The 13,261-nt window shown below is 41.3% G+C and overlaps 1 protein-coding gene across 1 annotated transcript in view; it reads right to left on the reverse strand.

Annotated features, from left to right (window-relative positions):
• Positions 1 to 448: 448 nt before the first annotated feature.
• The window catches only part of FDX1 (ferredoxin 1), a 56,334-nt gene continuing 43,521 nt past the window's right edge, over positions 449 to 13,261 (reverse strand). The window contains exon 4 of the mRNA XM_032776895.2: positions 449 to 6,376. Within this exon, the coding sequence (XP_032632786.1) occupies positions 6,262 to 6,376 (115 nt within the window). The 3' untranslated portion in view covers positions 449 to 6,261. The remainder of the gene's footprint in view (positions 6,377 to 13,261) is intronic.

The raw sequence follows: 13,261 nt of genomic DNA on the forward strand, positions 1-13,261 counted from the left end.
CAAAGAAACAGGGTCCCCCACATAGCAAAACAATTGTTTGGAGAAGGTTTGATTTGATTTGTTTTACAAACTCTCTCTCCTGAAATTAATGTTTGTTGCTCTTGAAAAGAATATTTGTACATCAGCTTTGACTGAAAAGGATAAAAAGGGAAGACCTTTGATCAAAACTCTCGTGTTATTTTTCAAAGAGGCCGGCTCTCTTTGTGTTAAGACCAGTTTACAGGATAATTTTGGGAACTACTGAGGCCATCTGTACTGACCACAAGTTCTAGACACGATGGGTTATTTACAATGATATATTTCTTTGTGCAGTCATAACATTATATTTAAGTGTATGCACTTCTTGCACCATTTACCTTGAAATATATAGTTCACATTAAATCTTGGAACACATGCTATGGTAAAAGGCAAAAATGGAAGAAAACTGTGAAAGAAAGTGTCTGGAAAATTGGTATAAAATAAGATTTATTTGCATATCATTTTTGACAACTGAAATCAGGTACAGCTAGGAGCTGTATGCATTTTCTCAAATACACGTCAATTCCTCAGAGCCACACTCCTATACAACATAGGACACTCACAGAAGCCAAAATGAACTTTGTGGTTTCTGTTTGCCTTTCTCTGCTGAATGAATTCCTCCCATGATCATATTCTACAAAATTTAAAAGAAAAAAAAACAACCCCACACTGCAGGAGGCCTTCATGTGAAGTGCTAACACATTAGAACAGCCTTACTCTATCTATACCAAAGACAGTTGGACGTTGTTTCACATTCGTGTGGTGATACAGAGCTAGATTCACAAAGGGACTCAGACATTGCAAGACTGATCATCACCGTGCTTATATCTTTGATGCCTGGAAAATCATTGGGATTCACAGTGCCCGATTACGCACACAGATTTCCTATGCAGTGAAGGGAGGGAACATACGATTCACAAAAGCCAGCACACTAAGCAGCACCCGGCCTAAACTAGCCAATGTGAAGAGAGTGTGGCCTAAGCCTTGAGGTAAGGGAGTTCAACACCTAAATTCAGGCTGGATGGAGGCATCTGCAGCTGCTGGGATTGTCAGCTGTGCACACTCTCTTGTGGGGAAGAGGAGGAAGAGCTCTCATAATTTTTAACCTAGTGGTTAGAATATTCATCTTGGATATGGAAGGACCCCATCCCCCATTGCAGAGAAGTATCTGCCACTTCTTAGGTAAGTCTCCTATCACTGGGTTACAGGATATTCTGATGCGGGGCTGCCTCAATCGCTGCTGCTAAAGCTTTTCCACTCTGGATAAATAATTTGAGTCACTGGGCCAGAATGTCCAAGTGGACATATGCAAGCATGAGAATGACTTTCTAGTCTGATGGTTAGAGCACTCACCCAGGGGAGCCAGTTTCCCTACTCCCATGACTATCCAAAGTGGAACAGCTTCCAGAGGAGGGACTGAGGGAGCCCCACACCAGAATATCCGATAGACTATCTTTTCTTGCTTTATTAAATATATTGTAATTGCTTATTTCCTTTAAATAAAATGATACTGTGTTTTCAAAGACTTGCTGTTTGCATGTCAATCCTTTGAGTGGAAGGTTGTATCCGTGTCCTTCCAAGGGAATAGCAGGATTAGCCTGCTTAACGGAGTCCTCTGCAGGCTGGAGGCAAACCGCTGGTAATAATCCTAGGGTGGGCAACCACCTTATTACCTATTTGGATGGAATAAATTGCATAATTGTAGGCAAATCATTATTGGAGTGCCTAATGTCCAAATTGTGGGTTAACAAGATGAAACAACCTATAACAAATGATGATGGAAAACAGGTCAAGTTGCTTTCACTAATGAATGTTATAAACAATGGCAAGAGAAGCAGAGAGACTAATTAATTCAACCAAATAAAAGGGCAAATTGATACGATTAAAGGACTCAGTTGAAATCATGCTTGGTAAAAAGATAAGATGTGGAACTGGAAATTGACTAATCAAAATTGGTGCATCAGATATTAAGACCTCACAGGTGGACAAAATAATGAGGGGATGGGCTATTCCTCCCATCATTCCTGTTTTGGGTCCACAAAGACTTCAGAGGCTGGGGTGAGGGGGAATATAGAAGAGCAGTCTCCTGGAGCTGGCTGCCACCCCCTACTGTCTCTTGGGACCCCTGACCTTCTGCATCCTAATCCTGAGGAACATCTTTACTAGATTGGGCCAGAAAGAGGGATTCAGATAATATCACCCCACTACAAGCTCCAGCTCATTAACTTCTTCTCTTTTATACAAAAAGACAATTACCATCTTTGACACTGACTGTCAAACAAGTGGAGGGGAGGTTTCCTTCCAAAACTTTTTTCATAGCAACATTTACAAGTTCACAGCAAGGCTAGAAATTCATTCAAGGGCTTCAGGAGATGCAGAGTACAACTTTCCTAGAGCTCTTGGAAATGAAAAGATGAAGCAGCTGTTCACAATGTTTGATGGTTTGGAGGTCTTCACATTCACACTGTGGCAAATCCTCAATTCTCCATTTGTGCACAGGATGCACACATCTTCCATGGAACATCCTAATACAGTTGATGGTCATCCACTGTCTTTGGTGGAACAAGAAACCAGGCAGTTCATCAGTGGGATCATCTATGAGGTGCTGGTTGTTTACATCACTCACTGCCCATTGCAGGCACCGGCTGTATTCTGAGTTGAAGCTAGGTGGAAAAAAAAAAAAAAAAAAAGCTTCTTCAGCTGCCCAGAATGGGTTGGTGGCATTAAATCAAGCGTAAAGCAAGTGAACAAGGTTGTCATGAAGCGGCAGCTTTTGGTTAGTGAGAGCTTTCTCGTACTCATGCTACATAGCCAGCTGTCACCAGACAGTTCGAAGACGTCCATGAGGACTTAAAACCAAGGCAGAATGGACTTCAGGATGCCAGCCCCCTTTACCTGGGTATCAAGGTCTGTATCCAAATGTCCTCCCCTAATAGGTGTGTAGTACTTGGACATGGAATAAACAGCGTTGCTGTTCATAGCATTCGAGCTCCAAGAACCCAGCTAGAAGCAGATAGCTTTTGCATGATACTGGTGCAACTCTTCATTTTATAGCTTACCTATTTCAAATGTTGTTGATAGGTAAGGCTGTGATTGAGAGTGACTTTGAGGTAGTGGAGGTAGGATCATGGGCAATTACTTTGCCACAGCAATTTACATTCTGCATCTTCATAGCTTCAGAACTGCTGAGATGGAAAGCTGACACCATTTTTTGATGGATTGGGTTCGATACTGGAGGATCATATGTAAATTTTCCATTCCCTTCAGAGCAGCAAAAAGGACGTATTTCACTTCCTTGAATGTTGCAGCCTGTGTCAGTGGTGCCAGGTCATTGGCATAAATGATCTTGCAACATGTAATACAAATTACTGGAGTGGACGATACTGGTAAGGCTGACCCCCATCCTAGAGCCTGCAAGACCCCCTGAAAAGAAACACTGCAGGGCAGGACAAAGCTGCTAAGAACCAGTGCTTGTACTGACTACATACATTGAGGCTGGCTTCCAGCAGAAGCTTAAAACGCCCACAGCTTTTATCAACTTGTCATCAGCCTGAAACTCTTGCACAAGGACTCATTTCTGATGCTATCCAACCTAATTCAATGTGACAAGACATTTCTACTCATTAGGTCAATGTTTTTGGACTGTTCCATGATCTTTCAATTCAGGTTAGCAAAAATGTAGAGTCTGCACAATGGCCTCCCATAGAGATCAGTACTAGCACCATTCCTTTCTAAGGTCTAAAACGTTCTCCAGGGAAAAGGAACAAGAAAGATTAAAATGAAAGCTTTACTTAATACTTTATATTTCAAATGCTTTAATAGTTTTTCCTTAAGATAAAAAGAATGTTTAATGGTATGTTTGTCATGGTACTAAGCAGGCTGAGGTCTCTGTATACGAAACCATAGACCTTGTTTAACATTGTTTAATGTTGGACAGTGATGGGCTTATGTTCACACCTTTCACCCATTAGGTCTCCTGCCTCCCAGGTAAGTATCCTCACCATTGGGTTAAAAGTTTTGAGGGAAGCCCTCCTTCTCTGCCACCCCCTCCCACCTCTTATGTGGAACTAGGTGAGCTCGCCTGCAAGGCACGATCCAGTAAAACTACTGGATCAGGCGCTACATGCCAGTTCGGCAGAGGAATGCCTATCTTCCCCTGGTTTGCGCATCACACTGCAGCTTAGGTAGGAGAAAGGTGTCTTGATGCCTGCTGGAAAGCTGCAGTATATATGTGCAGAGGCACAGACAGACACTTAGTGAGCTTTTTCTGCAGAAATGTAGGTGTCAAGTGAATTTAGGCACTTTAGAGTTGGGTAGCAGGTGAGCAGAACTTTCTCACTACCTGCGGAACCTACATTTCAGAGTTAGCCACCTAAAGTGTCAGTTAGGCACCTAAATCCCTTTGTGAATCTAGCTCACAGTGTTTAAGTGCTTTGAGGTCATCACAATGAAAAGTGCCTTTCACCATAAATAAAACCTACTAAAAAGTTCAGTTTTCTACAGCACATGATGCAGTTTGTTATACTACCACCATTCTAGTGACCTGAATTGCTAGTGTGTTCTTAGTCAAAGTGTAAAGAGCTGCTATTCAATAAAATAAAATCTTAAAAGTATTTAAAGTGATAGTACTGCATTACATAAAGAATTCAGAGAGGAGACAGTGGGACTCTCTCTGATATTACACTCCCACCATCCTACAATGTTATTCACAGAGCAGTATCAGATGAAAAGACAGAGCTCAATATCTATTTATATTTTATCTTCAATATATTTCCTTCATTTACCTCTTTTTTGTTCTGCTTATGTCCCAATGAGGCTTCAGAATGAATATACTCCTCCTGTGTTTCGTCAGACCACTCAACCAAATATTTTTTTGAAAATCCAAGTAAATGAGCTCTCTCACCAGAACATACAGAATAAGGGGTAAAGTCCTACATAGATTAAAAATGGATTAGGTAACATGAATCAGTATAATAAGAAATGGGTAGTGTAAAGGAGCACCCTTGAAATCAGAAGTAGAATGAGTGTTTTTGAAATACTTAGAAGAGAAGGAATTCCTTGAGTATGTAAAAAGATGTTGATTCACTCTAAGTGTAGAAGGATTTAGTCAATTCTGGGTGACAGACAGAAAATTAAGTTTGAGTTATAGGTACTGCATAGTTAAGAGAAGCAATTCTTTTTCACATATAAATGAAACATGAATAACCCTTTCACATAAAAAAATCTAGGGGCCAGTGTTGACAGCTCAGATACTGTACTTGATGACTATACTTAAGTAGTCAAATGTGAATTAATGTTCAGCTATATACAAAATAAAGATTTCATCCAAATCTAAAAATGACTTTATACGCTAATGATATGACCATTATATTTCATGGTAGTTGACACCCCTAATAATGTATGCCATGAAAACTGAAAAGGTATACAATGATGGTTAAAAGCATGGAGTTCAGATTTTTTTTTTAAACCATACTAGGGTGGGTGGGAATCTAGAAAGGGTCAAATATTTAGTAAGGGCTTAATCCTATGCACACAGTAAAAGGAGGATCTAGCCCCATAATGGGCAATGGGAAGATAAGAAAATTGCTTTTATCAGGTATTAAGACACTACCAGCAGCAGGACTGGACTGGACAGAAACATTATCTCAACGTATGTGTCATATTTTATCAAGATTTCCAGATTTAGGATATGCCAGCTCCACTCGTCTTCCTAATTACACTTCCAGTTGCTGTGAAAGCACCATACCATCAACCAGCAAATTAGCTCTCTTTGGATATTCTTGTTTCTACTACACCACATGAAATGCACAGAGAATTAAACAGAAAAACAGTCTGTGCTACATTTGTCATCTGTCCAGCACCCTAATGTTTCTAGGCCTGAAACCCTAAAAACCAAATGGTTTTGAATCTATTAAAAAAAAAAAAATCACTATTTTAGTGAAAAAGTCTGGTTTTCAAATACAGCTGAAAAAGAAAAAAAAAATACTTCTTTACATAAATAAATTCATTAATGACTTCTCCAAGTCTAATTTGGTCAACATTTTACAGTTCAGCTTCAGCTTGTTAAAAAGTATTACTTCTTTTTAAGAATTAAAATAAGTGATTCCATAAAGAAAATTAAAACAGAATTAACACTGATAGTCAAAAATAACTCCCATGATTATGCAAGTTCACTTTAAACATTCAGAAATAAGTTATAAAAATAGTTTAAAATGTCACAAAAAGCTCCTAACAAGTTTTATTTTAGGAATTCTTGCTCATATCTATGGATTGTCTAGCATCAGCAACAGCTTCAGGTACTCGAACAGTCATGTTGTTCATAAATTTCTTCAAGCAGATCTGGCAGCCCAAACGAGATCTGTAACAAAGAACAACACTATCTTTAGTTCTAGCCATATACTTATGCCGATGGTGTTTTAACACTGCAGTCACACAGCATGGGGTTTAAAATCTGATCTTTCAGAACCCATTCACATGATACTCAGTACCATTTACCCTCCCCCACCCCCCAAAAAAGTGCATTTGTAAAAAGCTGGCAGGCTGTAAATACTGTAGCATAAAGATGCAAAATAATACAGCTAAAAACACATTTAATTTAGTCCTTAATGTGAACTGATAGACTGTGTTACCTCTGCGGGAGGGGGGAGGGGAGGAGAGGAGGAGGAGAGATATTTAAGATTCTGATCCTGCAAGCTGCTCCACATGAGTAAACCATTATGTTCACTGAAATCAAATCAATGGGGTTCTGCCTGGTGTATGCACATGACGGCTTTAAGGAAAGGGGTCTAAGTTTGAAAATCAGCAGCATGAGGTAGTTAAAACCTATGGAGCAGATTCTCAGCTAGTGTAAATTGTCATAGCTCCAATGAAGTCTTCAATGAGCTATGACAATTTACACCATCTGAGAATCTGCACCGCACAACCTCTTCTACTTTATGTAACTGGTTTTAAATCCTGTTAGGTCACTAGTAATTTGAGATTTTCTCAAGCAGTTTATGTGACAAGTTGGTTGTTCTCAAGTCCAGTTTCTAGTGGAAAGTTTAAATCACATTATACAGCAATTGGTATAAAAAAGGACTAAATTTTCTGATGATTCAGGCAGGTCACACAACTGGTAAATATTCGTGGAAATATGCAGGAGGGGCAGGGGGAGGAAAAAAAAAAATCAAAAAAAAAAAAAATCAGCCTTGATCTGTACTTCTACCTATTCTTTAGCTAGGACCTCACTCTTCATTGTTGTCAATTCAGAAACTGTATTTTTTTTTAAACAATAACAATGGAAATAGTGGAGTGAATAGATCTGGCACCCAAGTAGACTGAATGGAGTAAATATTTTCCACAGGTTACTAGGCTTTGCTTTTGTCCTTTTGATCCTTCATCACACTCAGGAGCTCTCGCTCAATGCCCCTTTTTCTTTCCTGTCTCAGCCTCCTCATTTCTCCTGCCTCTTCTCCTCTTTGCATATATTCTAAATAAAACTTCATTAGCCTGCTCAAGGAGATTAACCAAGAAAGACTGTACTTTCCAAATGCTTTGACATCCACTCTCCACATCCCTCCAGTCAAGTTTCTCCTCTCTCCACCTCATTAGAAGTGGTGCCCTCACTAATGACTGTTTCCTAAGATTCGTCTCTTCTCTGCAATCTCTTTGTCAGAGTGCTGGATCACCACATGTCAGATTGAATCCTACTGTGACAGAGTCCCTCTTTTCTGTGGTCACAGGGCAGCAAGCCAAGAAAGGGTTAGTGAGCAGGAAGAAAAAGTGAAAATACAATGTGCTCCTGGATGGGGGATGACATGCCGAAGCTTTTATCAGATGTACTCTAAATAGAACTAATGGATAGTCCAGGGTTCTACAATAATAGTAAATAATCCAGAATAAAAAGGAACCCAAGTGTCCAAGGGAGAAATGTGATTCTGTTCTGTCCAAATAGACAATCTTTTCTACTAAGCTTCATGTATCAATTTTGTGGTGTCTTTTCTGCTTTGGAACAAAATGCTGATATCAGCAGAACTGCTCCTTTTCACTACAATCAACCAGCCAGAATCCATGCTGAGAGATGCAGTGAAGTGGGTTTGGGCTGAAGGATCTGTCCATTGTCCTGGGAAATTGTGTGCAGGTTCTGAGGTAACGTCACTGATAGTCGGATAGATAGCTCAGAAGATACCAAGATTGCCATCTAGTGCTATTAGGATCATTAACTATCTTGTCTGAGCTTTCTCAATATTAGAGGGATTGATGAGGAAAGCATCTAATTGAGAGTCAGGGCTCACATGTGCATGCATACACAACCCCTCCCCCAAACAGAAATTTGGATAATGTTTATTTCTGTTGCAAATAAATCCATGATTGGTTGACCCTATTTGCAAAAACATGAATGACTTGAGTCCTTGATTCCCATGTGATTACATATGGACAATAGCTTGCTCAGGTAGTGTGCTAGGGTGTTTTGTAATCCTAGAAGGTTCAGAGCTACTGAAGTGATTTGATACTCACTGCATCAATTTGACAGCTGAATCGCTTCTTGGCAAAGGGTGGACAACTGGATTCCTCAAGTGGTGGTGCTGATTTTACCTGGGTCCCAGGGTGAGGCACAGGGAACTCCCTCAACTGTACTGTGAAAATACTCGTGCCTAAAGTCGAGCTAGTGGCCAGTACGAAGGAGCGTAGCCTCACATAACAGTAGTGACTCACGAAGCATTGTTCCATGAGATCACTCAATACTGTGAGCTCAGAGGCAAGAAGGTTGGTATCCTACACAGGACACTAGATATTAATAGCACCAGGGTGGAAGACGCTGATACTGAAAAGATTGGTTCTGGTACCGAGAGCACCAATTATGGTATCACAATTTCAGTAGAGACACGCTGAAACTGTTCCTTAGACAGTACCACAACTCAGTCACTGGAGTCTGAGGATACCAGACAGACCCATTTTGGGATACATGCTATTTCTTGGGGTGAAATAAAAGACTAGCAACACAGCTGTGTCTGGCCCAGGTCAGCTGACTTGGGCTGCTAGGGCTCGGGCTGCAGGGCTAAAAAACTGCCGTGTAGATGTTCAGGCTTAGGCTGGAGCCCAAGCTCTGGGACCCTCCTCCCTCACAGGGTCCCAGAGCTCAGACTCCAGCCCAAGGCTAAAACATCTATATAGCAAATTTATAGCTCCACAGCTGGAGTCACCTGACCCAGGCCAGCCATGGGGGTTTAAGTATTGTGTAGACGTACCCTTAGAGGCAGTAAAATACGGTGGTTTGAGTCTCTTTTTCTTAGCAGCTCCCTTAGAAGGTGACCTTCTCTTATGCTTTCCCAGAACCATGCTTTCTCATGACCTGAAGGCAAGAACAGTGACAGTCTTTTCAAGAGCAGGAGCATGGGTGCTAGCAGTGGAACAAGAGCTTACCAAACACATTCAGAGGAAACCTGCTCTATTCCACAAGGGTCTTCTTCATCCAGATCAAAAACAGGTCTTACTAGACAAGTTCGTGAGAAGAGCTGTTTAGGAGAGCTTCTCTTGCCTCTGTATTCATTTAGAAAACAATCTGCAGATTGAATATTCTTCAGGGATATGCCCTTTACCAGACAAAACAGAGAAATCTGATGTCTATCACTAACGGGCATAGCTGCCTCATAAGAGGGGCAATATTTAAGACTGGGATATTTGAGCTTAGCCATAAGGACTGAAGACCAGTATTGGGTATAAGAAAAAAACAAACAAAACCCTCCCTGTGCTAACTACCTACACATTAATCTAAATATTATATAACTAACTAAGGGATAAATGGAGGTAGCCAAGTAGGCAACAAATAGACAAACTCCTCATAGTTCCATCTCACAACCATGAGCTGTAGCAAGGTATTGAGGGATGTTTGGCCCTACCCTGCCCTTTATGCTCTTGAATGGGAGGGTGCAAAGGTACTGAGGGCGCACACATGACCCCCACAGACACTGCTAGCCAAAAGATTGCGATCTGAAATGCATGGAGTAGGTATACAACTGGGAAAGAATACATATAAACAATCTGAAGAACTACTGATGGTCTAAATATTGAAGCCAGTGTTTAAGGCTTTCAGCTGTGCTTTTACTCAATTAGGTTGGCTTTTACTCTTTATTAAAAAAGCTAAGTTTGGAAAACAAAACAGGTAGTTCATCTCAAATAATAAAAATATGAAAGTAAACACCATTTCAGCTGCTGCTAAGCACTACTAAAAGCCCTAACTGGCTACTAGTTTTAATTTTGAAACCTGGGCTGGGGGGAGGAGCAGATCATCCAGAGAATTCCTAAAACCTTTTAAAAGTAACACACACACACACACACACACACACACACACACACCATAATTAGCAAGGTACCCCAAATGTAAGACGTTGGCTTGTAATTATAGCTAGAAGTTCTAGTGCCAAAATTACAAGAGCAAAAAGGTGCATTTCTTTATGTAACAATGGTTATAAATAATTGAAAAAGGCTTTTAAAAATATATGCATAGAAGGAGAACTTCGGATAAAGAGGACATGAAATTATTTACTCAGTGCTGTTTGGTGGTGCTACGGAACCATTTTCCTCTGCATATAAAAAGGAGTCTGATGAAGCAAACCTCTCCCATCCATCTGTGCTTACTTGCAATGATTTCCAGGGTCAGTTGTGCTATTAATAAATATTTTCTCTCCACACCTCAGCAGTATAACTGAGAAAGAAAGTATATAAAGCTAGGAATTCTGGGTTATATGTGACAGTGAAGGAAGGCAGTGGGTTGAATAGCTCAGATGCTAAGGTTGGCTGAAGAAAAGCAAAGGTGATGAAGTGAATTTGATCTGGAAAATAATTGATAAAATTATGGAGGGTTAATAATTACATTAAAAATATAGGGAAGGGTTAATACAAAAACAGTAGACAGGCAAGGAAAATATTTTTTTTTAAATACATGATTTAAGAAACTATAAAGAGTAAATAGGCAAGGGGTTAAAAAGAAAAAAATAAGAAGTGCATCTAACATTACCCTCAAACATTTTGCTTGACTGTTGCCTTTCTATTCTCTCTCAAATTAAATCTCAATCAGTGTAGAATACACAGGCACAGCAGTGCCCATGCATTGCATATCGCAAGGCTAAAGGCTCAGACTACAAGTTTTTCATGACATGAGCCATATCACCCTATATCAGGGGTTGGCAACCTGCGGCACGCATGCCAAAGGCAGCGCACAGGCTGATTTTTAGTGGCATGCTGCTGCCAGCCGGGATCCCAGCCGCCGGCCCCTTGCCAGCCCGCTGCCGGCCCGGATGGACGGAACCCAGGCCGGCAGCAGGATGAGCTGCTCAGCCTGCTACCAGTCTGGGGTTCCATCTGCCGCCTGTGCTGCCGGTCTGGCACATGAAACCTTTTACTGGCATGCAAAACCTTAAATTAATGAAGGCTTGGCACACCACTTCTCAAAGGTTGCTGACCCCTTGTCAAGGTAGTATCCCCACTCTGAACCTTAGCATCCAAAAGATGGGGTACCTGCATGAACCCCTCTAAGCTTAATTACTAGCTTAGAAATGATAGAGCTGTCATCACCCAAAAATATAGTGTTTTGGGTCACTTTCTGACTCCCCAAACTCTTCCCTGGGGACCCCAAGACCCAAACCCCCTTGGATCTTAACACCAGGAAAGTAAGCCCTTTCCCCCACCATTGCCTCTCCCAGGCGTCCCCTCCCTGGGTTATCCTGGAGAGACTATACAGATTCAAGCTCCATGAACCTAAAACAAAGAGGAAATTTGCCTTCCCCCCTCCTCTTTTCCCCCTCACCACTCCCTGAGAGACAGATTCCTAACACAGAGAGAAATCAGACTTTTCCTCCCCCCTTCTCTCCTTTCTCCCACCAATTCCTTGGTGAGTGCAGACCCCCTCCCCTTGAGTCTTAGACAAGGGAAAAATCAATCAGGTTCTTAAAAAGAAAAAGCTTTTAATAAAAGAAAGAAAAAGTAAAAAATTATCTCTGTAATATCAAGATAAAAAATGTTACAGGGTCTTTCAGCTTATAGAGACTAGAGAGAATCCTCCCCCCAGCACAATACAAGTTGCAGCAAACAGAAATACAATCCTTCCAGCAAAATACACATTTGCAATAAAGAAAACAATCAAAAGACTAAACCACCTTTCTAACTAGTACTTACTAAATTGAACAGAAGAGATTTTTTCAGAAAGATTGGAGGAACCTGGATGCATGTCTGGCCTCTCCTAGCCCCCAGAGAGAACAACCCCGCCCCCCCCCAAATAAATAAAGGCTTCCCTCTATGAGATTTGAAAGTATCTTGTCTCCTGATTGGTCCTCTGGTCAGGTGTTCCAGGTTTACTGAGCTAATTAACTCTTTATAGGTAAGAGAGACATTAACCCTTAACTCTCTTTTTATGACACCCCTGTCCTATATGTTTGCACAGTACTAAGCATAATGATCCTGATTGGGGTTTGTGGGCAGTACAGTAACTCCTCACTTAACATTGTAGTTATATTCCTGAAAAAATGCTACTTTAAGCGAAATCATGTTAAGCAAATCCAATTTCCCCATAATAATTAATGTAAATGGGGTGTGTGTGTGTGTGTGTTAGATTCCAGGGAAATTTTTTTCGCCACACATGACTATCTACACACACCCCACACACACAGTACAAGTTTTAAACAAACAATTTTATACTGTACACAGCAATGATGATTGTGAAACTTGGTTGAGGTGGTGACATCAGAGGGTCGGATATTTTCCAGGGAATGTCTTACTGCTAAACGATGAATTAGCACTCAGCTGAGCCCTCAAGGGTTAAACACATTATTGTTAATGTAGCCTCACACTCTACAAGGCAGCACGAATGAAGGGAGGGGAGACAGCATGGCAGGGGGAGACAGAGACACACATCGTGTCTGTGAGAGAGCGAGAGAGAGACATGAATTGCCCCTTTAAGTACACTGCCTTTTTAAGTAGATCAGCAAGCTGAGACAGCAGCTGCTGCCAGCAAGCTCCCTCCATCCTGAGCCCTGTCATGTGTTTCCCCCTCCCACCCCCTGCTCTGTGGAGATAAGGTACAGGGGCAGGAGAGGGATACCCTGACATTAGCACCCTCCCCCACCTCCCCACAGGAAGCGGGAAGCTCCTGGGAGCAGATCAAAGGCAGAGGGCAGGAGCAGCACAGGGCAGTGAGGGGAGGGACAACTGAACTGCACGGCAATTGGTAGCCTGCTGGGCAGCTGCCACACAGGGAACTTAGCGGAGC

Source organism: Chelonoidis abingdonii, chromosome 1 (assembly GCF_003597395.2).
Source record: "Chelonoidis abingdonii isolate Lonesome George chromosome 1, CheloAbing_2.0, whole genome shotgun sequence".
Lineage (NCBI taxonomy): Eukaryota > Metazoa > Chordata > Testudines > Testudinidae > Chelonoidis > Chelonoidis abingdonii.